General features: G+C 34.9%; 1 protein-coding gene across 5 annotated transcripts; it reads right to left on the bottom strand.

The window, feature by feature from the left end:
- Nucleotides 1-930: 930 nt before the first annotated feature.
- On the bottom strand, nt 931-26375 carry LOC134529666 (transmembrane emp24 domain-containing protein 1). 5 transcript variants are annotated; one of them, XM_063363990.1, is made up of 7 exons: nt 26302-26375; nt 25752-25867; nt 20958-21061; nt 13087-13267; nt 12783-12950; nt 8546-8629; nt 931-7149 (listed from the first exon to the last, which is right to left on the bottom strand). In XM_063363990.1, the coding sequence occupies exons 1-6, from the start codon at nt 26339-26341 to the stop codon at nt 8555-8557; spliced, it is 684 nt and encodes a 227-aa protein (XP_063220060.1). In that variant the 5' UTR covers nt 26342-26375; the 3' UTR covers nt 931-7149; nt 8546-8554. The 5 variants fall into 5 exon arrangements, with proteins under 5 accessions (XP_063220060.1, XP_063220061.1, XP_063220062.1 ...); XM_063363991.1 differs by lacking the exon at nt 26302-26375 and adding an exon at nt 25984-26106; XM_063363992.1 differs by lacking the exon at nt 26302-26375 and adding an exon at nt 25959-26102.
- Between the last annotated feature and the right edge of the window lie 875 nt (nt 26376-27250).

The raw sequence follows: 27250 nt of genomic DNA, 5'->3' as shown, positions 1-27250 counted from the left end.
AAAGGTTCCTGTACAAAGATGGTGGCCATGGTGACTTGCGAATTTTCATTAAGGATAAATAAAAACAGTTAAAATCAATTTTTGTACAAGAGACTTTATTTAAGTAATCAATCATCGACAGTTACGTCTTCGTTTTGGAAATTAAATATTTTTCCAGCGCCTCCTAATTTCTGCAAGTATTTATGTATGTACTCTAGACTAATTTTGAGCTGGCTGTAGGTCTAGAGTGTGACAACATTAAACACGTAATAAATGTATCAGGAAAAAAATTGGCTTTGATAATGGACATCAACATACTATAGATGTTTGTCTTGCACTTTGAAAGCAACATAAATAAATGTAAATGTAAATAAAAATGCTAGAATTGAGTGGAAATTCATTTTAAAAATGTTCTAATATTGCAGAATGGGTATGTGGATGTTGTAAATAACTAAAAAGAATGAATAATAATAATAATTAAAAGTGTAAATTGGATAAAATTTTGACACCAATTTACATATTAGACTTTTTGTTTTAATTTCTCTGTTACCATAATATTAAGTGAGGTTAGCCTTATTCTGTGGTATTTTGCGGTCCTTGAAAATGACCTGCCTATATCAATGAATAAATATTAGATTCAGGCTGACACAAAACAAAGGACATTTTTCCTTTGAAAAATTATGAAAATTTTTGAAATTAGTAAACTCAAATAATTGCCGATTATGTCCCATTTCCCACATTTTTTTTCCCGTCCAAAACATTCCTGAACCAAAAATCCTTATCCTGCCTAGCGCTAATATAAACATTCTAATTTTATATGCAAATGAAAACACTGACAAACTATATATTTTTATTATTAATGAAAACACTAACAAGTCTGTATATTAATTATAATTGAAAACTGAAAACACAAACAATATTGTATTTTTATTAATAATGAAAGATAATTAATACGCTAAAAATTTCGTATTTTTATTGCTCAAAAAACTATCACACTGTTGCAGATGCAAACTGTACATGTAAACATGTTACAAATATTATAAACCATATTTGTGTAGCATTAAAAACACACATGCAATATACATTTTAAGGCCTTAACCTACTCAGTTAAATATTTGGTGAGAATTCTATCATAATAATTAAGCTCACCGGACAAAAAATTAGTCACCCTAGTATGCACGCACAGATGGATCATTAAGCCTGTACAGATGGAGCAGCAAATAAATCCCATGCTCAGCCGCACATGCTTTGCCTCTAGGTGAGCATAAGGCAGTAGCGATCAGTGAGACATTGATGTTTCAAGCAACATGGGTAGATTAAAGGATGTGACAGAGTGGCAAAAAGGGGCAATCGTGTTTGGCCCTACCCATGGCCATACGGAGCGTGAAGTTGCTGGATATGTTGGTGTCCGTTCAACGTGTCTACAAGCAGTGGTGTACTACACGTGGCCATGAAAAACGACATCAGAATTGTGGTCGGAAAAAGATCCTGACTGAGAGGGACCGGAGACGCGTTTCACGGCTTGTGAATCAAAATCACTTCCAAACTCGACAGGAATTGCTGTAGTCAGTGAATGAAGGTCCATCCCAACCTGTTAGTGAGAGAAAATCGTGAATGGAACTGCATGCAATGAACATTTGGAGTCGGTCACCTCGCAAGAGGCCATTGCTCACAAGGGCACATAAAGCTGCATATCTTCAATGGGCTAGAAATCATTGAACATGGACAGCAGTTGACTGGCAGAACATAATGTAGTCTGACAAATCACGCCTGTATTCTAATGACACACATCGTCGGGTGTACCGAAGGCCAAATGAAATATTTCATCCTGGATGTGTGCAGGGTCAGGTTCAAGCTGGAGGTGAGTCTGTGATGTTTTGGGGGTGTTTTTTGTATCATGTGTTGGGCCCGCTCACTGCAGTGACAAGTAACATGAACCAGCATGTTTATTTAAACATTCTGGGTGATCAGGTGTTGCCTTTCAGTCAACATATACATGATGAGTACACCCCGATTTTTCAAGATGACAACAGCCAAGTTCACAAGCTGGATACATATGTGACTGATTTTATAAACACTCCCTCACCCTATTACATTTTGATTGGCCTGCAAAATCACCCCATGAAAATCTGTGAGACATATTGCAACAGCGGACAAAATGCCAACATCAGCATCCCTGCAGTTTGGTGGAATTGCACAATCTAATCCTCAGCGAGTGGCTTAAACTGGATGTGACGTACCTGCTCAACCTTGTGGACTCACTTCCTAACCGAATCCAAAAGGTTACCAAGTTCAGAGGCGGATTTACACAGTATTAAATTATACTTGTAATATTTTCACCAGGGGTGACTAATTTTTGTCTGGTGAGCTTATTATCCACTAAACAGACATAAATTATAGTGATGAATTAGCATACATAAAGTCAAAATAATTATTGAAAACACAATGTGACCATTTAATAGTAAAACAACTTGGGTAAATAAAAAATATATACCTGTGCTTACAGTTAAATTATATGCCAATAAAAAAAATATTATATGACTAAAATCAATGAGACATAATATTAAAATGTGCAACTTCTAATGCTCAAAGTACTACCATGTAAATAAACTGCTGGACAGAAAAACTCAAACACCTAAAAAAAATTAGCATAAAAAACTTAATGGATATTTTATATTGCCTAACAGGACTGCACAGACCAACCAAATGACTGTTTTTGATGTTTTGTATTCTGTTTTTTAATTTCAAATTAATGTGTTCTGTGTTTATGTCATTTATTTGACTGCTTGGATCTCTGTTGATTCCTAGGTACTGTAATTTTGTGTTGTCCTTTGGTTTGTTGTTTTTTCATACACGTTAGACAATAAAAACATCCATTCAAATTACAATGCCATTAAACTTTAACGGTATCATCAAAAAGTGATGTTCAAATGACTCGGGGCCCACTTGTACAGTTGAGACTTTTAGCAAAGGAAAGTAATAACTCCATTTGATTAACATACAAATTTTTTTGTTTAAAATTTCTTTACCTCACTGTGCAAGCTAATGATACTAAACCTGTGCTTGCACAGTTGTGACGTTCTGACTGGAGTCAAAGGTAAGTATTACTGCATTTAAACAACTTGCAAAACACTTGGTAAGATTTTCCTCATGGTTTAAAAACCTTCCGCCAGCGACTTGCGTGTGATGTGTGTTTGGAATAGTGCGCCACTAATCCAACAAACTACCACAAGAGGGTGCAGTAGTGTCAGTGTCTCATCCCCTTATTAACCATTAATTAATATTGTAAACTTGCTTTCTTTTATCTCCAAGTTAAAAGTTAGTTTCAGAGCCCCTTAAACATTCTATGGGTTTATTTTATTTAAGTTATACTTCTACAGAAACAGACCCGAACTAGGTAAGTAACTAAATAAGACCGCCTAAATATTTAATAATTTTTAACAGTAATCTTAAGACATAAATTCACTATGTGTTATGCAGGCTTAAGTTAATTAATGTTGTAATAATCATAAATTGTTAACAGCATGAATTTGAATTAGGGTTATCTCAAATTGACTTTAGAAGCGATGTCCAGCAGTCTTAGCGGCCACTTTTCTGAAGGTAAAAATTAAATTTAAAAGGGTTTTATTTTTTTTTAATTTCCTGACATTTTCCCCAAACATTTCTAAAAGGGTGCTGTGATACTTTAAGTAGTTTACCACTTTAAGAAGCGGTTAGGATATATATATATATATATATATATATATATATATATATATATATATATATATATATATATATATATATATATATTACAAATACTGTGATATTGTGAAAATGGTTGGGTGGGTTTGGTTAGCTCTATTGAAAATACTTAAAAATATTGTGGATTGTCGGTTAGGTTACATTAACATCATTTAAAATACATTAAAATTGTGTGGATGGTGGGTTAAATTTGATTAGCTATAATAAAAATAGTGTAAAATCATTATGAATTACCAATTTTAAATGTACCTAGGTAACTTAACCTAACCAACCATCCTTACTAATTTTTAGTATTTTTAATGCAACTAACCTAACCAAACATTCACACCATTTCACAGTAATCTTTATGTAGCAACTTAACCAACTGGTCACACAATTTTACAGTACTTTTAATGTATCTATCCTAACTACTCATTAAAACGGTAAACTGCTTAAAGTATCAAAACGCTTTCCTAGAGAATGATTGTAAAAAAATGTCAGGAAGTAAAAAAAAAAAAAAATTGGAATTTTTTTTTATGGAAAAAGAGAGCTTTTATTCTGAATTACCAAAAATTATTAAGTTTCAATTCATAGGATACAGAATACAAATTTTAAGGGAGTAAAAGGTCAAAATGAAAATTTGATTCCAAATTTTATAACCAACTTAAATTTTTTACACCCCCTTTTGCCTTATTTGTACACAGAATTGGTCAATTTTATTTACAGTTTTCTGGGGTCCCTAACCATCATACATCAAGTATGCAGTATGCCAGGACCAGTGCGAGAATGGCAACACCATACTTTTTCAGATGAGTCACACTTCAACCTGGTTGGGGGGGGGGGGGGGGGGATGGTCATATCAAAGCATGACACCACCAGGCAGCATTAGTATCTAGCAACATGTTTCATTTTAATGTTGGGTTCATTTACAGGCCAATTTTCCACCATTCCTACGGCATAAATCAAAAGAATTCATTAGTAAAGAGTTTCCCATTTACTACTTTGTCCAGCAGTAATTGTAACCATTCTTACACTGCAAGATAAAATTAGTGGAACATTCTGTACAATAACACACATTCATGTACCACCTACAGAATATGTAGTCGCCTACCTGTATGTAGTACCTACCTTGTATGTAGTGCCTGCCTCATGAGTAGCATAGAACTTATATTTGTGAACTTGAATATTTTTTATATGCTTTTGTACCACGGAATAGTGGTTGCATTTTGAGTTACATACACAAACAATCTTATCATCTCATGGATGGTATTATTATTTGTTTTTGACATAGAATATTCAATCTTTAGTCTCTACAAACACAAATTTAATATTTTATATTGTTACTTTCTACTGAATTCTACAATATCTTTAATAATGTTACCAGCTAGAATAATAATTTAATTTTTTTTGTTTGAAGAATTAATTAATTTTAATAGAAAATGTAATTATCATAGCCTCACAACAAGAACTACCGCAGAGGCCAAAATACAACAGGCTCTAAACTATAATGAGACCATCCCTTATCCCCTTGGCCTTGCTAATAGATCAAGTTATAGGACCTGCTCATCAAGAGACCTGACTTGAAGAAATTCCGTGCAATTGAAGGCAACCATACACTGGCCCTGTGACTACCTTCTCTGATTGAGTGGCCACCTGAATCTCCTCACCAGGACACACACTATAATACATTATAACAATTTAATGTTTGTTTTATGCTTATCTTCACTTACTTTTGCCTTTGCAATTTATCTGGTTAGGTTTTAAAGTATTCTTTAGAGTGTTTTGATTGTTCTAGCCAGCTATTTACATGCAATGACACTTGATACAATATAAATTACAGACTAATTCCTAGGTATTTTAACTAATCTAGAGAGAGAAAAATTCCCTTATGGCTTCTGCATTTTATGTATCACAATAAATAATAAATATTTAACAAAAATTATAAAAAGCAACATTTAACAATTTAAACATTTTTTATATCAGTTAAATACAAAATAGCAAACCAAACTTCAAATTTACATTTACTTGATACTATGAGTAACAAGCGTTATTATACAATTTAACACAAATATAGTAGATTATTTTGTGCATTCTTTACAGCAAAAGCACAGCATTAAAATGGCAACTTTGGTAACAATTGACTTACTACACTCTATTCAATTTATGTATACTGGCTGAATTATGATTTACTAACACATTTGTGTGTACAAAAATTTATGTTACAAAAAATGTATTTGTAAAACATATATATGCAGCAAGTATTTCCACTTTCATTCAAATAAATACATATTTTTTTTAACTCTCCACTTGTGTTCAATGAGTTTCAACAATACATCAAGAACACACTGACTTGTGACCACATTACGGTGGGATCTCTATGCAGCGGATGACGCAACATTTCCATAAAATTCCTTTGCAGCAGTGCTTTGCGTCAGACACTGCATAGGAATCCCACCTTTACACAGATTTTTTTTCAAAAATGACAACTTAACTTTGCTATCATGTGAGGTCAGTCCTGGCCTTTGTTTAAAATAGTAATTCTGACCGAACATTCCACAAATTATCAAAAATAATTTTCAATACACACCTGGAGCCTGTAAAATATTATGTGTAACATTAAACAAGATCAAGGTGTGGACAACTAACCCCAGATGATGCATTGCATTTTTATAAATGGAAAAACTATCATTTATACTAACTACATACTAAATAAATTAGAAAAAAACCTACTATCACAATATTATTTTCTTTTTTAAGGATGAAGGGACACTGGTCTGTTAGTAATAACTGGTTTATTTTAACAGCTTCAGTAATTTATAAAGTGTGGGTTATAAATATTCCAGCAGTGTGCCACGGCGAAACCCTACTTTGTACCATGAACCTTTAACAATAGTAGGCAGTGTTTTGAACAAATATATTGATATCAGAAACCCATGTTCTGCTATTTTCCTGCATTACATTGCTTTTGACATAGGTGACACCCAAAGTGACTAGCACACCTGCAGACATTATTTCAATATTGTGGAATGCTATGATGCCATAGAAGCATTGCAGATCACAGGTTCCTTGTGTCAAAATACTTATTAATGCAGCACCTAAATCCTATATCAGTACTGACTTTATTTTAGATTCAAAGTGTATGAAGCCCTTAAATGACCCTATAAAGAGAATTATTACAGAAGATTTAGTATTATGACCTAGATGAATGTACTGTCAGTGCTTTGCATATAAGCTATAACTTGTTCTTCAAAAAATAAATGTGGCTTTTGAACGTGCCTCACTGCATTTAATGGTTACCAAGCCATAACCTGTACCTTGTTCAGACTTGGTAAGTCTACAAATCTAACACCTACGGAAGACAGTCTTTATTGTTGAGCACCAGCTCAATAATGTGATGACCAACATTTTCATGAATGGATGCCAAATTCTTGATGCGAGAACAACATTCTGAAAGCACACACACATCTCATAATTAAGGACCATATTTTATAGTGAATAGCAATAAAACAGAAATAACACAAAAATGTATACATTACACTACGTAACACTCATCTACATGTTAATACACATATAACACTGAAATACAAGTAATTCATTAAATAAAACAGAATTTAAAAAAAACTACTCAAAACCCCCAAAATTGTATTACTTATTGTCAAAAATGACTTGAATCCTATAGCTTTCAAATAAAAAAAAAAATAAATGTATGAGCCAAGTGTAATCTGAAAACTATATTTTCCCATTGATAACCCACTTCTTAGTATCTTATTTTATCCTTAAAGATTCTTTTAACTACAAAAATACACATTGCTTGCTGGTTTTTTTTGTTGCATAAATCTGCCTAAGATATTCATATATGTCCCCAATATTTTATTTGAAAAATTCAGCTTGTAACACAATCAAAATGACACAGTTTTGGTAGAAACAGCATACGGAAACATTTAATTATCTTGAAAATTTAATTTGCACCATATAAATAATCAGCATTCATAAAAACAAAACCAATAAAATCAATTCTTTCAATTTAAAAGTGAAACTGATCTAAAATAAAACCATAAAATCTTGTCTCTACTTATAATATGTGCTACAGATCTTCACACTGAAAAATTACTTGGTTTTATAAAAACATTATAAACATCACCCTTTCAAAAAATATAGGTAAAGTAAAGCACCACGATAATGAAATTAAATTTGAACACTTTACAAGTACGAACCATTGATTTGGTGCCAGTTTAAGACAATAAATTCTAATGTAAAAATAATTTAAAATACAAAAATATCTGTTATCTTTTGCAAATTATAAGATGCTTAATGAAGCTTTGAAGGAATGAATGGTGGGGGAATGGGAGTACCCCAAGAAAACCCATTGACACACAGCAACGTTCATCACATTTCACTTCTATGCGAATTCGGGTCCAACATGCCAGTTACAATGCCTTAGTGGGAGGTGAGTAATATGACCACTCAACCATCATGGTCTCTCTTATGGGTCTATTAAATAGTAGGAACATTAAAGAGCATACTTTGAGAAAAAATAGCCTTCAGGTAAAAAATAAATTTATATCTGTTAACATTTTTGAATATGTCATTGCCTCCATCTTAGTCCTAGGCACATTATGGTAATATGAGAAAACCTATTTTACCATTTCCTTACCTACAAAGTTTCAACATAACACTCTATAAAACAATTTGGTATTCATAACAATGCAAATATACACATTATATTTACAGCATTCAAGCTTTACTATTATAAAACACTTGTGTAAATGGTGGTTGCTTAAATGTATTTGGATGCTAGAATCAAAAAAAAAGTTTTGTTACAGTAATGCCCACAAATTCTTACCAGAGTTTGTCAAGAAGACAGTTTTCCTTTCAAAAGTCTTGAAACTTTAGAGTTGTCATCAAACAAATTTCGCACCATCACAACCTACAAAAAACAAAAAAAATAATTGAATAAATGCAAGAACATACTTGAAATAATATATAACTATGGATATGTAATTGCAAACTAAAGTTCCTAATTTTTTAATACAATTTATAAATAAGTAACTTAAAATAATCATGAAAAAAAAATTTCTTTCTTAACTAGTTATGATACAATTTATTTTAAGCATAAACTAAAAAAAATACATCAACAGGAAAATATTAATTCAAACCAATCCTGCAAACACTGCAATTAAATTTTAAACTTTTAATCAATCTGCTCCTTTATTTTTTAAAATTACAATAGTCTTGTTTGGGTGGCGCAAAATGAAGTACACCTTAAAATAAAATTTTGAATTCTAATTTGATAACTTTTGAAGAATTTCTTGAGACTACTCTATACTTTAATTAAACTGAAAATTACGATAGGCACTGTTCTTAAGGCTCCTATTTATTCGCTACAAACATTAAGAATGCCATGAACCACTTGTGTTGTGAAGGAGGGTGGTGAGTGGGTGTCAACCATTCCAATATACATTAACTGCATATTTCTACAGGGATAGTGCAGCTGGGAAATGCTATATTACAATTTACATGCAGGTGGCCACCTAAGAAGTCTTGTTTCAATTGCACACAAACTTCTTCAACAGTCAGGTCTTGTGATCGAGCATCTCCTATAACATTATCTATTAGCAAGGCCAAGGTGGCAAGGTATGGCCTCAAACTGTTAGATCATGTGTTATATTTATTTATCTAAGTTAAAGGAAATTTTTTTTATAATATTTTCCAAAAAGAATCATTTTCACTTTGTCTTATTTGGTATGTATGAGATAGTGTACCATGTTTTTCATGTCATACGTCTTTGGTGGCAGATTTAAATTCCTCTATGTCATATTTGGATATTTTAAGACTGTTTATGAACATGAAACTCTTTTGGACTGTGCTTTAAGCAAAAAATTGGGACTTGCAATGTAAATAAAGAACCTTGAACCATTTATGTATGTTGTGTGCAAGGATATTTCAGTGTGCTTCACATATTTAAATAGGTTTTATATGTCAGTCAGTGTAATGAAGAATTCATACATCAGTAAGTCAGCAATGTGAAGTCACTTCCAGTGCAAACTAACAGAATCCTAGGCCTTTTCCTGCTTCTGGTCTAATCATCAAGAGGTGAAAATTTTGGCTGCAATTATAAATCAGTTTGCTGACTTATTTACATGGGTGCTAGTGAAGCAGAAAAATTCAAGTTATTATAAGCATATCAGTTCAGCTGATATTTATGGAATGAAGCCTGCATGGAGGGTGATAATTATCATATTTATTTGTTTGATGAATTTAACCATATTGTTCATTACTGAAGGATAGCTTCCAAGCAAAAGCCACCTATTATATTGCTAAATAACTCTTCTCATATAGTAAGACAGTTAATATATCTTGATCTGGTTAGGCATTTTGCAGTTGAATATATGATTTATTTGTTTCAATAATGATTTATTTGAATTTTAACATCAAAAGTCTTGCCATATCTTTGTGCAGAAATCTGGTTAAAATAAGTTCAGTGGTCTTAGGAATGTTTTACTAAAAAATTGAAAACTTTGAAACTTTTTAAGAAAAATAAATGTTAAACCAAATGACTCATTTTTGCAGATACTTAAATTTTAACTATCTTGAATATCTACAGAATAAGATGATAATTCATGAATTAGAGAAAACATTTCTCTCACTTACACATGATATTCAAGGTTGCTATTTCTTTGCCAGTGTGATAGCTTTGGTAAGTGTTGTTATTGATATGTGAAAGTACTTACACATGCAACTGTTTGGTGTACAGATATCAGTATTCTGTATTTTGCATGCTAATGTGTCATTATAAACTTGTCATATATAATAAACCAAAAATTGTTAGCTGGTATTGTAAAACAAGTATCTATTTGTCAGCTTACACAAATAACTACCTACAATTTTATACGGAGTAGCAAAGATTAAAACTACATAGTAATTCAAAGTCAATTCCACAATTCTCGCAATTCTGTAAGTTCTGAGTGTATTGAGATTCGAGAGGGGTCAATGCCAGTTATTTTTGTTATTTTTGACCACTGTTGTTTACTTCAACTTTTTTCACTTATGTCACTTTCAACCACTATTATTTCTATCTTACCATTTACAATGAATGTGAACAGATATCCCCAACTGCCAAACAATTTTTTTATTTCCTCCAGTTTTCACACAACATAAAGGACTGCAGATTGTTATGACACACACGCAGCGCACGGGAAGCAGGCCTCGCTGTGGCATCAGGGTCAACAGAGACGTCAGCAATAACAGCGTCATCAGCGTAAAACAGTGGGACAGCGCTTCGTCATGAGGCTGGTCACCATTACGGAAGGGGGGGGTAGGAACGAGGATTGTCAACACTACAGCAAACTGGAGGTTTACAATACAACGGCCATGCCTAAAAAGGGGCTTTTTGGGAAGGCCGGAACAACGGAGCCCCAGCGTGCTGTGGTTACTCTCACACCCACATTCTGCCTCATCGAGAGGTCAGCCGTGACCGCAAGAGAACAACTAAGGTAACTGTGTGACAGCGAGGTGCTAATTTCTCTTAAGTATACCTGCTAGGCAGTAACTAGACGGGTGATGACTTCGGCTCATGTATTTAATGTTATCTAAATCAGACAGTAAAGTTAATTCCGAGCCTTAATTTAAAGGTCTTTTATTCCCCTTGAGATGCCAGCAGAAAGAGAGGGCAATATTAATACTGATCAAGGCAGTGACATCAAACGATGCAACACAATTTTAAAACCAAGAGCATACAGTGACATGTGATCCAACACATAAAAAACTGGAGGAACAAAATGTACAGAAAACCCTAAAATAGCCATCCACATAACATGCTATACTGTTACGATTTATTAAAATGAATAAATAAATCGTCATGTGGGAAACTACCGGGTTCGTAAAAGGATAGCCCAATTAAAGATTTTATTACTTCACAGTTTTATTTATTGCCAATATTTACTTCACTAACAAATAATCTAAAAATGCCAAATAATCAATTGCACTTAAAAATTTTGCTTCCCCAGTCACTCGTTTTACACACCGCACACCTCGCTGGGCCGCACCTCTGGCGCAACTCTCGCCGCAGCACTCCTCGTGGACCTCTGCCGCGGGACTCCGCCGCCGCACTTCCCTTCGCCGAGGATCCTCTCGACGCTACGCTCGGAACTTCGCTCGGGACTCTCGCTGCACTCGCGGCACTCTCGCGCAGACTCTCTCATCCCGGAACTCCGCCGCACCCACGACACTATCGCCCGGACCTGAACTCTCCGCCCTGGTACCTTCGTCCAGGGACTTCGCCACTCCGCCGTGGGAAAATTCCCAACTCAACTGCCTCACTCACTGACTCCCCGCCCTGGAACCTTCGTCCAAGGACTTCGCCACTCTGCTTCACCCGTGGCACTATCGCCCCGGAAACTCCGCCGCGGGAAAACTCCCAGCTCCCAGCTGAACGGACTCGGAGGCCGGCGTCCCGGGCTTATATATCACAGGCGCCATTTCTAGAATTCACGAGCGCGGTTGGGGCCAGTCGCGTCATTCCGTGCCGACCCGACGCGAGAAATCTCTAGACACGCGTCGGCAGCTGCCAGGTGGCGCGCGGAACTCCCCAGCTGTCAGGTGTCAAGTGTCAGGTTATCGGCGCCGCGCGGGGAGCGGAGGGAAAGAGGGGGGAAAGCGACGATCCTTGTAATCTACCAGACGCGCGTGGCATGTCTCACGTTGCGGCGGCCACGTTGTTGCTAGAATATATGCCAGGCATAGATCTAGTTGCCCTTTAACAGCAGTAGGTGTGCACTCTAGAACACACCCCACTCTTGTGTTCAAGCTGATATTTGAACCAATGAACCCAGGGTTAGAAGTCAGAGGAAGTGACACACATGAACATTTGTCATTGCAAAGTTTAATTTAACTGATTTGCTTTGCTATAAACCCGTAACTATGTTTGAGTTTTGTTAAAATTATTTTTTAACTGAAATTTTAATGTTCAAGGGACCATGTAACTGTATATAAACTAGGGCAAATAAATACCTTTGCAATTCAAGAAATCTAGAACATCTATTTAGGGACCTTAATAGGTTTAAATTTTCAAAAATACATACCTGTATAAGGCCCACCATAATCATCACTGCTATTTGGACCATAGACCAGTAGTTGACCCGAACAAAATTTCCTTCTGCAATACTTCGATCTCGTGCTTCAGTTGCTTTTAATAAATCTTGAAGATGTTGTATTTTATTTAAATTTGTACGAACTTGATCGAGTACAGTCTGAAATAATTACAAAATGTATAACAACAAAAACCACAAAATTTCTCTTTTTTTTTATGACCCTAAATATAATAATAATGTCAACAAGTACACTTTATTGCTTACTTGTAAAACTTTGTGTGAAACAGAATCTAACCTGTATATCTTGCACTTTCATGTCATAATACTCTTCTGGTGACAAGCCGTCAAAGTGATCCCAAACATCTTCATCATCATCTTCGTCAATTAAAATTTCGAAAAATACTGTCTTGCTATTGAAATGACTGAAAGAATTATCCCAGCACATCTGGTAATGGCCCTCTTCAGTTGCACCAACCCTGAAAAAATCATATTCTAAGCAGACACCTTTTTATAGTTCAGTATAGAATACATAAATTTAAAAAATCTGCACTACACATTTTCAAAAACAGTTTTATTATACTGGCAAACATTTATACTTCTGCATGCCGAAGAAATAAGTGTGTTTTTTTTTAAGCACAACACATTTTCCCTTTTATACCAACTTACAGAAATTTATAAAACCGTTGGGCTAACTGAATTACTCTGTCAAATGATAAAATTTAGTCTTAAAAGTTCCACACTCTTACTCCAGCCAATTCACTTCTCAATGCTAAGTTTAGGCCACCTGTTAATTTGCAAACTCAGGTAATTTCATGTTTTGGTTTCGCTCTGATAAATAATGTTTGCTTCTTCTAAGCTTGACAGTCTGTGGAAATGTCTTACTGGTTTTGGGCTCTTCCAGCCAATTTGGTTTTGAGTCATACCTGCATGAAAGAAGTTCATGTCAGATATAATTTACCATGATGCAAATGTAGTTCGGCGAGGAGTAATTAATAAAAAGAGGTTTTCAGTTTGCATTCAAATCCACCGTAATTTGTGGTTTTGGCCTAATCGTTGTTTGCAAGGTGGGTTTTTTTCATGAATATAACTGTACTTGCATAGTCTTGCGAAGTTTAGTGATATAGTATGCCGCATTGTGCTGCAGAGTTCAGAATCGTGCAAGGTACAATTGTGTCGGCGTACGGGCACGGAACTCCATGTTGCACGATGTGGGCACTTGCTGTCACTCACAATATTTTTTAATGTAACAATTTTTGTACGAATGATTCTTAAGTTGAAACAGCCAAGCTGTTTAAGTAAAGTTGGGGCTAGCTCTGAATGCATGTTCATATCAGAGTAAGTTATTGTAAACAAAAGCTTATTCTTGGAGCATGCTATTGTTCAGAAATATGTTGATGGTATTTTAGTTCAGCATACCATTTCCTTAGAAATATTTGTGACAGTATATAAACACGTCTGTATATGAGAGACTGTAAATATGTTGTCCATTGAATAAGGTATGTGGATGCCCTCATATTTAATGTTATGTTACAAGGCATAGTTATTTCTATTGTAAATAAAAATCCTCTATTATTGTAAGAAACATTTATGAGTAAACTCTGGTTAAGGTCATGTAGAAACAAGTCATAACTGTCTCCTGATGCTCACATTTGTCAGACTCAGATTTAATGTTACATTACGTTTTCAGCTCATAAGAGTTGAAGTTCATTTATTTAAAAGAGTAAAGACATAAGGCCTGTGTGTGCTAGATGACTATGGTTATGTCAGGTCACTGTAAAACAAATTAATGTTATAAAGTCATTTTTTGTAACAACTAGATGTTTAAATTTTTCTATATTTTGGTGTCAGATATGTTTGGTAATCATCATAGGCTTTGTGAGTTTTCTTGGCAAGATATCTACAGAGACATTTGTTATGCAAATATAATTTTTGTTGTTAATTGTTCATGTAACATTGCCTAAGAGCAGTCAATGTTTTAGAAGCATTTCCTCTCAAGAATACTTTTGTCTGTTTTTGTGTGCTCAACTATTTAAATTATTAAATGAGAGTTTTGATAATTCATGATTTTTGTTTGTTACGTGGCAGTTATCATGAGGCTATGTTTTAAAGTAAGAAGGAACCAAATAGTCTTCTATGTTTTTGTCCTTCCTCAACAAGACAGTAGGAGTGATATACCACAAGCTTGCGCAGAATCCAACTATAGAAGCAGCAATGCAATTTTGTTGATCAATTTCATATTCAATATGGATATGTATTTTTAAATTGATTAGCTAAAAGCAAACCACTAAGAACAAAATCTTTCTCTTTGCTTGCATGCACAATAAATCATTTTGAATATTTCCAATGAATACAGTGAAGCCATTTCTGTATGTGAATGATTGCCAGCAGGAACTTACATAATGTACAACATGGACACAGGCTTTGTCAAACTACTATATCATGAACCTTCCAGCTTTTTGGAATTCACTTATTTTTTTGAGATAACACCCCTAAAGCTGTTTATTAAAGATTTGTTATCAAAATTTTCTTCACTGACTGAAATTTTTTCCAGTGGAACTCAATCTTCTATGCTTAACTGCCAAGATTTTAGTGGGCTCCATACTGCTTATAAACTTCAGTCATGGCCAGGGGTTGAGTTCAAACACATGATTACTGCCACAAGAGTGTGAAGCATCAGCAATCATGAAAACAGAATATTTAAATATGGAATGAGAACTAATACCGGGTGTCAATTAATACAGCATTAACAAATTTTAGGAATTTTACAGGAATGATTGCTAACATTTTCTTTAAACTTTCTTATATCACAGGGAGATTTATATATTATAACTAGCGGACCCGACAGACATTGTCCTGCCCAAATTTACTTTTTGTGAGATATGGATATGGCGGTAAGTATTTCTACGCTGGACATTTTGTATCTTCTCATTATACATACCCCTCCTCTTGGGCACGCCACTGCCGTTACCAAAAACCTTTCCCATGGTTACGCAGAAGGCAACAACAATGCAAAAGCCCGTTGCCATGGAGGCTAATTATCAACAATGCTTAGTTTTTTTGCTTTTAAAGTGTGTTTTTTTAGTTTTTTCTTAACTCAGAATCGAGATAAAATATCCAATTGTTAATCTAAACCATCCTCGAATCCCCGTGAACTCACACAAAAAATTTCATCAAAATCGGTCCAGCCGTTTAGGAGGAGTTCAGTGACATACACACGCACACAAGAAATATATATATAAAGATAAGACAGATTAAATTTTAATAGGAAATAGATCTACTATTCACAGGAACAAGTTAACTTTTATGCTAGAAAACTAAAATCTTTTCCAAAATTAATTTTCACATCATTTAAGTGGACAGTCTCCTACTAATTATTTATATTTAATTTGAAGTTATAACCTGAAGTGAGGCATCAAAAAATAAAATGCAAGCTAGTAAAAGGCAGCTGGGAATTAAAGTTTCGTCATTTCCAGCACATTAACTGTTTATTTCAAGACTTTCTTGTGACTTTCCCAACCTGTAGACACCCTGTAACATAAGATCACAAGCGTGATCTTTGGAAGGAATTGAAGTAACATTAGGACTAAACGAGAAGAGAATATAGAAATAAATTAGGAGTATTATTGGTGAAAATAAGTTTTGAACAACAGAAAGTTTTAAAAAATGAATTGCTAACCAAAGGATGGATCCAAAATAAAAAAATTAATTACTATGAGCCAATGAAAAAAGGTTTGAGAAAAAGAATGTTGGCTAACCTTAGCCCACAAGTGTTTGGAGACAGGTGAGTACGTGCACAACAGTAGAATCCTTTTCAATCACAATAATTATTACTATGCAAATATATTATGTTACAGTGCATAAAATGGATTATGACCATGACTATTTATTTATTCAACCACCATTTCCTTGGGATGCTAGCCTATCACCAAATCATATATAATTAATAACAAACATTAAAAGACTAATGGGATTAATAGACATCAAAGCATTATGGCATATTATTATGTTTGTTTTAATAAAGACTTAGTAACTTTACGAACTAGCTCACTTTCAGTTCTCATTTACGATGCTAGTTTTACTTAACAAGTATAAACGTCTCAATTAAATACAGTGAAACCTCATTAATACAAACCTGAAGGGGAGTAAAATATTTCAGTTTGTAATAACGAGGTTCATATTAATGAGGTACCTTGAGCCAATAGGTAGAATAAGAACTCGATAAGAAATATTGAATTCCTACATGTCAGAGCACTAAAAATGTGGAATATTATTATGTAATAGAAGCCAGATATTGACATGCACACTAACAAAATACACTTAGAAGCAATTTTAATAGTTTTAATAAAATATACTATAACAGACTGATAATTAGTATACATATACGTATGTATGTATTCTTATTTAATATGTTTCCAAAGTTTTGACAAAAATGATTAACATTTACCGTACAGTTAATTGCTGTTGAGTGTATCGCAATTCTTATGCAAAGTATGCAAGATATATTTACATAGGTTTAAAAAAATCATTAATTTTTTTCTGGACACACTTATCTCTGTAAATATCATTTACAGCAGAACATATCTTCTCAAATCCTGCAATCAAGTCAATTGGCACATCACTTGCAGCAAGTACATTTTCTAGTGTACGCAAAGCACTGATTGTGTCACTTTTGCTTGGAAGTTTATGCACTACCTCACCATTGTCGTCATCACCATCATTATCCTGACTTGTACCACCCTCACAAAGTGACTGTACAGCGTCAGCCCTTGGTGTTTCCTGTAATCCTCGTGAACCAACAAGATCTTCTGCAGTTAATCTTGCACTGGTGTACACACTGTCATCAATATGAACAAACTCATTGAAGTCATTATCAACTTGCACATGTTCTTTTAACTCTTGCCAATCCTCTAAAGGTTGATCACAGTCAGGTTCTTCAACAGTTTTCTGGCCAAAACCACTTTTTGCAAAGCAATGCACAATTGTCTTTTGGCTGATGCTGTCCCACGACATGGCTATACTGCGGATAGCATCCAAAACTGACCATCTAGGAAGCTCAGTCTTTCCTTTTTCACACTGCCTGATAAGGTATTTCACCAAGCGCTGTCTGTAGTTTCTTTTGAAGCACTGTATTATACCTTGGTCGAGTGGTTGTGTCACACTTGTTGTATTTGGTAGCAAGAAGAGTAAGGTAATGTTTTCCAACTTCATACCATGAGCAGTATGTGCAGCACAGTTGTCCAACAATAACAAAATTTTGCGATTTAGAGTCTCCATTTTCCTGTCCAATTTTAACAACCACAACTGGAAAATTTTTGTGGTGACCCAAGCCTTACTGTTTGCCTCGTAATCTACTGGCAGGTTTTTTGCTGCAACATCTTTGAAACATCTTGGCTTGGCAGACTTGCCAATAACCAAGGGTCGAAGTTTAGTACTGCCATCTTGATTACAACATAGTAAAACTGTAAGACGAACTTTACTGTGTTTACCGCCATGGCAGTTTTCACCTTTTACGGTTAGAGTTTTATTGGGCAACAGATTGTAAAAAAGCCCTGTTTCATCCATATTAAACACATCTTGTGGTGCAAATTTACTTACGATGGTCTGTACTGACTGAAGCCAGTCACTCGTTGCTGTTTGGTCGACAGCTGCAGATTCGCCACAAATGGTTTTTGTGGCCAAATTATGCCTATCTTTGAAGCGTTGAAGCCATCCGTTGCTGCAATGGAAATCATCAATTCTGAGTTGCAGTGCCAGCTGATCAGCCTTTTCTTGGATAATAGGCCCGGAAATTGGAACTCTGGCGGCGCGCATCTGATGAAACCACTCCAGCAGTTTGGCCTCTAATTCGGAATGTTTACCGACGCGCATCCTTTTCTTAGTTTGATTACTACCTTTCCTGACCGCTTCTTCTATTTTATCTGCTTGCTTTAGAATTGTACTTAAGGTTGATTTTGATATACCAAACTCTTCAGAAAGTTCTGTTTTCGTTTTTTCACCCTGACGAACTGAATTTATTATCTTAATTTTCGTCTTCAATGCAATTTCCTTGCGTTTACGTTTTGCCTCCATTTTTATGTGTGTACGTACAAATTCGAAAGTTTAATAAAATTCTCACGAGATAATTCACTTAAACTTTCATTACAACGTACACAAATATTAAACGGGTAAGGCGTAATATATATTTTGATTTTATTGGTCCGGCACAGATTCATGTATACAAAGGAAGTAAAAATTGAACGTAAATACAATCCCACGTGAAGTTCGATATATCGAATATTGTACAAACACGAGTGATTTCTGAAGATATCGAACACACGAACGAGTGATTTTGAAAACATAAGAGTTAAAAACACACTTCGGACACTCAGGCGGGGCCGTATCTTTGTGGTAATCTTTGGTTCGTATTAAACGGTAAACACGACTGTTTGTTTATACGGAAGGGAATTGTTATTGTTCGCTATACATAATAACGAGAATTTCGTACTAACCAAACAAATCTTCATTGTGTTTAATGGGCATATTTCACGGGGAAATAGTAATAGGTAATATTAACGAGTCGTTCGTAATAAGCGGGATAATATTAACGAGGTTTCACTGTAACTCAAGGCTAGAATGTTTACTGACACATTTACTCACTAGGTGAGTCTAACTGTAGGCTACTTGTTCATCAATATAGAGCTGTTACTGCCATTAATATTATGAAATTTCTGTTCATTTTAACTAATCACAGCTCATGAAAAGTACTGCCCCGCTGGAAGGATCGGGTCACTCGCCTTATGAATCGAACCTGACTGTCCTCGCAGAGTGTCCCGGCATTATCCAAGCAGCTGCTACTCGTAGTCTCGCTCATGTTATAATCTGGGTGACGAATGCAACTCACTCCAGCTCCTACTCTGTGCCTCTCTTGTGCTGTGATGAGTGTGTCAAGTCCAATTCACCCCAGCTGCTACTCGCTGCCTCAGTCACACCGTGATGTACGACTCTCTCCAGTCGCTACTCACAGGCACCGTCACTGGCCCGGCCGTGGGTCACTCCACTGGTACACCTCAGCTGCGTAAATGTTCCAGCAAATGAGGACTCTGCCACCCGCCGACTTGCTCAGCAGCCTAGCTGTTCAGGACTCAAACCAGCCACCTCCTTGAACCTGTGGTAACCTGGATGTCATGCCCGGACTTCTACAGTGATGACTCTTCACCGGCTGACGCCACGTAACACATGATGATGTAGACTGGTTCGCGACTCATACCAACATGGTGTAACTCCTTGACTCAAGATCGAAGTAGTGACAACAGTCGTGCCTTGGGCTATATATATACCCCCAGCACGGACTGTTCCATACATGGTAGTGTTTGAAAATGTCCTTCTACCACCCAGGCCTCAGACACATCCATGACACAGGGCTAGGCTCGTGTTGGTCAAAATAGCTTTGCAAACAACTTATTTTTTTAACCACTTTTAAAAGATAAAAATGGTTATTGTGGGTCAACCTTAAAAAATAGACATTTATTATTGCAGAATTTTCTGTAGGGTTTTTTAATACCTACAATTTTGTATTACATTAATATGATGTATCAATCATGTATAAGTTAGCGTAAGCCACGAAGTGCCCTAAAAGCATCTTTTTACAACTTGATTACAAAAAATTGGGATTTCTCTATCTTTAAATTAAATCTAAATGTATTACACCCATAAACCTTCCAGAAGAAACTCTCTAAATGATGGTGAAATCACATAAAAATCAATTGAATACTTTACAATAAGTAGGTAAACAAACAGATGCGGACAAGGAAGTTGTTTTATACTATTTAGAGATTTACAAAAATGTTTTTGTTAATAGAAATATGTTTGAACTCTGTGTAAGCAATCTTTTGTGTCTAGTTTTACATTGACGTAACAGACTAATCTACTGTGACACCAGAAGCCCCGGACACACTTCTACACCACAAGCAATCAATGAAGTCCTATCATGTAACTCAGACTGCTAAAAAAACTGTATGTGACTGAACATCTACAGCATATGTAGCATAACTGCCTCCTGTCACTGGGAGTTGCTCTGCTTCTTTGTCCCTTGTTCCTTTATACAGTTAAAGGTATTTTATTTATTTAATTCATTAAACAAAAATGAGAAAGGTACAATCTAAAATATGAGTAATAATATATGATTACCTGATAACGTTCTCCATTCTTTTGATATCTGATGTAATAACATTACCGGATGGTGAAATAAATCGAAAATTTATATCCAGATCACCTTGCCCGCCATCTATTACCTGCAAATATAAAACCACCTATGAAATATTGTTGGTTAAAATGGCTCATTCAGTTTATTTACAGATTTGCCAAGTGTGAAGATAGAAGCATGTCCGGCTCACATTTGGGTGGAGTCATGGATTCAAATCCGGCTACTTGCACTGGACAAATGGTTTCTTTTTTCCCCCAAAGTTATTTTCCATACAATTCCAGGTGAATGCTGGTGCAGTTCCTTAAAAGCAATCCTTCCCCATATCCCTATGCTGATTCTTGCCAAAAATTGGTGCCAAGATGTTGACCAGCACCAAAAGAAAAAAGGTTGTAAAAATTGTTTATCATCTAAGCCTCTCATACACATCACTAATATTGCACAGGTGTTGTCCAAGACATTACAAACATTTTATTCAAACATGCACTGAGTTTTTCAGACCACCATTACATCCTACTTACTGCAATAGGTAATGTCATGAGAAACACATTTTGTTGAGAAACAAAGTTCTGGAACATCCTTTTATGATTCTAGACATGATTATCTAATACACCATTAGTAGTTTTTGAAATTTTGCAATAATGTTTATTTGGTTTTATAATTAGTCAAAATATTTTCAAACATGAGTCTATATAGCAGATGTTTCAAATCTGATTGCAAACATTACAATTCACTACATTGGCTGGCAGACAATTCCAAAAATTCCAGGAGATAAGTGTTCTTAAGCAGTGTCCACGTGCGACGTCAGAGTATGTGCCATCTCACTGTTCAAACTTGAGGGGGCATGGCGAAAAGGAGAGTGAGTGAGAAACTACTTCACTTACTGCAAACTCTTGCCCACTTTTTGATAGCCATATAACAAAAAAAAAATTTAACTCTCACAACTCTACAACCAGATGATTTTTAAATTGTTATGGTGGAAAAATAAACATTTTTCATTTCTCTCATCAGTGTGTATGTGGTATGTGGTGTTATGTACTGATAGTTTTTGGTAACTGTGTGGTTAAGAAGTTTCCTAGTAATACAAAAAAAGAACACTGACCAAAAAACATTTCAACATTCAGTATTTTGAGCCACGGGTCACGGAATGCTGATTTTAATTCACCTTGTCACAGTACGCATCTCCCGGCCGAGAGACTATATCCTCTCCTTTTCCCCTTCCTCGTAGTTTAAACCCCTCCTCATTGGTTACCAAGTAATGCCCTCCCCTCCGCACCTGCACAGTATGTGGCTCAATTTGTTAGATTATGCTTGTAACAAATGACCTGACCCTTTTCTTTGTTGGTTCTTCAAAGTTACTCTGGATTATTTAGCTGTTTCATGAGGGTTGTGTGTATAATGTAGGTCTATTGAGTTTTTAATTTCTCTTTTATTTTCTAAATTGTTGTTTCGGAACTGCTCTTTGAAAATTTGGTTTGGCTTGGTATTTAATGCTATTTAATCATTTGTCTTGCCACCTGACTGTATCTGTGGATTGGGGTAAGGATCTGTTGTTTCTTGTTTGCATGAGCAAGTGTGTAATAAGTACCTACATACCTTTGCTTTGTGTGCCAAAGGCACTTTGAGCCATTTTCCTGGTGTGTGCTCTTACCATGCTTTTTCTAAATCGCTGTTGGGTCGCATCATCCAAAATACATAGTTTAAAGGAATGGTCGACTTAGTCAGCCTTTTTTGTTTACCCTTGCTATTTCATTTAATTTTGAATGCCTTATGGTGTGGTACGTGCCACTGTATCTCTGTGGGTTTTGAATTGCCCCATTTTGAGATGTCAAGGTCACCCAGAACAAGCGATAAGTACTTACACAACACTAAAAAAGGACAGTGGCCTAATTATAATGTAACTAAACCATACCACATTCCTTTATTTATTCAGGAGGTTTTTAGCTAATTAGCTATTAGCTTTCTCATTAATGAGAAATTAATACTATATTAGTTGGTGGTATGTCATCATATGGACAAGTTTGTATTTACAGAATAACATCACTATTAGTGCAGAAATTTTGAAATGAAATAGCCAACAGAAATTTTTTTCTTGGTGATTCTCCAGCAGTTACTTTTCTGTAAAAGAAAATTCAAACATGTATGCATTCTTTCCAAACATTCTCTTTAAAGTATTATCAATGTAGCGGATCATAAAAACAATTATCTCAAACTGATAGAATGTGCTTTGAACCCGCTAAAAACAAAGCACAAAACTATGTGCACACAGGGTATAAATGATTAATTTGAGGAGCAGGGAAAACAAGGGTGCGGAGAACAAATGCTCCCACTTCTTGATCAACGGGTATGTGAGAAAGTTCAGGGTCAAAACAGTGGTGCTGTTTGCATCCTGCGGGCTTCAAATGGTCCTACAAATATTCTAACACTAATTTATAATTTTAATGGTTTATAAGTTACGTTAGTTACATTATATATATAGTGCAAGGGTGAGTTTATAAACTTTGCAAGAAATGCAAGAGTGCAAAGACACAGCACGCAACAAACACAGAAGTACTCCTGTCATTTATAAAACACACAAATCTCAAGACATCAACAACCCTACATCTTGTAAACCGTAAAATTGTATAAAAATAATTCTTCACCAGGTTTTTTGTAATAAATATTGTGTTTCACATCAAACGTTATTTGAAATCATTAATAGCTTGATTTAAAAGTGTCATTTGCTTTCACTGATATTTCAATAAATAAAAACATAATGATTAGTAAAATTTAAATTTTTTGCTACCTATGTGAAAAGCTCAGAAAACTTGATCTTCAAATATGAAAGGCAGAATTGCAATCAGAAATGCAATAAATTGAAAAATGGCAGATGCTAGCATTGCATTTTTTAATCTTGTGTACTTTATAAACTAATATCTGAAAATATATGTTATTCATCTTTTTACCCCTTGGATTTCTTCGGTTGTTTATAAACCACATCTAAAATAATGAGAATAATTGGTTAGGAATGGTTAGCTACATTAAAAATATTGTGAAATATTATGAATGCTTGGTTGAGTTAGCTCCATTAAATACTATCAAAATATATGTTGATGATTGGATAGCTTTAACACTTATTAAAAGTAATTGCAAACCAACAATAAAACAATTTCAAAGCATTTTTAATGTACCTAACCTAACTAGTTATAAAAATAAACTATTTGAAATATCGTAAAACCCTCTTACAATATTATTGGAAAACATGATATAAAGTGAAAAATGCATTCTGGGAATTTTTTTATGTGAAAGTTGCTTAGCTCCAGAATTACCTTTTTCTCTATAAAAAGTGTATTGTTATGTTTATCAGGTAGCTGTAAAAATTTTAAAAATGTGAAAACATAATAAACTAAGGAAATATTTAGTACAATCTAATCAACACAATAAATTTCCTTATTTAATACAATTTTCACATGATAGTACACTAAGACATTCTGGGCTTCTGATTTGCTAAAAAGGTAAATATGTAGAGTCGCGGTATATGCGAAAAAAAAATGCTAAAAATCCGAAAATACTTTTATTCTATGCTCTTTCACTTCCTCTTTTCAATTAACCCAGCGGAGATAAGAAATTCCAAATACTTTAGGAGATATTGAATTTTTATTTTCCATCACAATACCGACCATTGTTGCTTGTTTACGTTTATGATTTTTTTATTTTCGCGACGTAGGTAGAACGACTACATCATTTTCTACTGATGGCAAAGGAATTGTACCCGCCTCTAACGTAGGTGAGTTTTTAAAGTTTCAAATTTTAATGTTTTATTTGTTGCGCAAGTAATAAGTAAAAAAAAATTACGTGAGTTCCTACCGTTCATCCTTTGTCCCGGTTTGTTAGGTCAGGTCAGCTACATTATAAATACTTTAAAACTAAACAACCATTAAAATTAATTTATATTATTTTTAATGTCTGCTTAGTTTGAAAGTATTGATAATGTAACTGACCTGACCTAATCGACCATTTTAATTAATTAGACATTCACGAACGGTAAATCAAGATGCACATAAAGTTCTGCAATTCCCGATTACACCCGAACAATTTACATTCGGCCAACCTCGGGTTTATTTATTAATATTTATATTTCTCTGTTTATTTTAATGTAGCTATACTAACCTAACTAACCGTCCATAGTGTTTTAAAGTGTTTCAATGTAGCTAACCTAACATAACATAACTATAATAAAAGTATTTTCAGATTTTAATAGATACTCCCAAACAAGCAACAATGTAGTCGTTCACCTACGTCGCGGAAAAAAAAAATCATACTCATCTCGTAAACAAGAAACAATGGTGGCCGCCTGAATTCACAGGTGTGATGAAAATTTAAAAATTCGATATCTCCTAAAGTATTTGGAATTTCTTATTTCCGCCGGTTGATTTGAAAAGAGGAAGTGAAAGAGCATAGAATAAAAGTATTTTCGGATTTTTAGCATTTTTTTCACATATACCGTTACCCTACATATTTACCGCTAAAAATATTGCTTATTAACATTTTGTTTTATCATGGCTACAGTGTTGTGCTTGGGAAAGGCTCACATTGTGTTCGGGACTTCTTCCTTCCCACTTACCGAGATAATCAAGCAACTATAGAAGTACACAAAACTTTCATTTTCAAACTTTTCTTTTTTTTTCTGAACAGCCCATAAAACTCCAAAATTACCTGATTTTAAGTATTTTATTTTTTAAGTCGCTATTGTACACAATTATCCTAACTCTAATTCTTGATAATTAATTGTTCCAAATTACCTGATACTCTAATTCCATAACCTGACCGGCAGAAACATTTTCAAAAAAGCACTCTTCTTTTTTTGGTTGTATACTTATGGTCATATCTTTTTCCAGACAATAAACTGCATGAACAACTATACAAAAGAAAGACATTGATGTTAAAAATTCGTAAAACCCCATTTTATTATGCAAAATTTTACCCAATTATTTTAAACAAAACCAAACCCTCTCAGCATCAAGAAAAACAAACATTGCCATGTGATAACTTGACAAAAACACATTTTTCCTACACTATAATTGAGTTAAGAAGTTGAATTTTTTTTTTTAATTATGGTCTCCAGCGGAAAGCCAAAGACCAAGGCTTGAATAATATAAGAAAATTAAAAAATTCACAGAAATAATTCTTGATAGGTATTCGCACAAATCTAAAGCGCTCTATTGGGATAGGGGACGAGCGATAAAATTTTCTAGGAAAGCTCTGATAAAAGTAGGTATTACTAGAAATTATATGGATACATTGAGACGGTGGAGAAAGAAGAAATAGCACAGAAAATAGTAAATGGAGCACCTATTACATATCCGGGAATATTATTGGGAATAGTAGTCATAACTCTGTTAACTCGCGTAAAAAAACTTGTTCTATCAGCGAATTGTGAACATTATAACAAAAATTGATTAACATCAGCTGATTGTGCTCCACAGTCACATATTGGTTTTTGTAACATTTGTATTTTAGGAAAATGGGCACGAGAAGAATTATAACTGGATCGGATGCGAAAAAAGAAATAATAAGTGTATCGACCAAAAGATTTGGCCTTCTAGAGGTGTTCAGGGTCTAATGTTGGGTGTAATATATTATATATAATAGAAGGATGTGCTTAATGTGACGTCGTACTGACCATGGCCGTTAAGCCCGTGCTCCGCACCGCCAGTACCGTATCCCGTTTTCGGAGAGCACCCCTTTGCCCAGCCGGAATGAGTCAGGCGAGCGCCTCGGGCGTGACCCCAATAGACGTAATGAAACTTAAAGGTACGGAACCCCGGAGGCTCGAACCCATAATTCAGTTAAGCGAAAAGCAATTAGTACGAAATTACTAATTACCCGACATGTAATAAGTGCGTCGTGGCCACTCCGGGCAAGTACACCACGCACGGAGCAGACAACAAACATCATTAACAGTCACTTTGGCCACTGGCCTTAATTAAAATGCCCGTGACTATGATCAAGTCAGAATAGGAGAAATCCCTCTAAAACAATTCGCAGTGGGATAATATGAAAGTAAATTTACAGTCGCCAACTTGATGTCACAATTTGAATAATTAAATACATTTGACACCGGTCTGGCTGCCTCCCCGTCAAAGCTATCAAGTTTTTGCGGAATGAGTCTCGGGGTTTGGGTTCGGCCAAGTGGCGGGAGGCAGGGACGTGACTGTAGAGGTGATCCTTGGGCTGTTTAGGACACCCAAGACGCCTTACACTACAAATGATACACTCCGCTACGTGAAGTGTGGTTTTT

Source organism: Bacillus rossius, chromosome 2 (genome assembly GCF_032445375.1).
Source record: "Bacillus rossius redtenbacheri isolate Brsri chromosome 2, Brsri_v3, whole genome shotgun sequence".
In the NCBI taxonomy this organism is placed as follows: domain Eukaryota; kingdom Metazoa; phylum Arthropoda; class Insecta; order Phasmatodea; family Bacillidae; genus Bacillus; species Bacillus rossius.
This window is presented reverse-complemented; position numbering and strand designations above follow the sequence as displayed.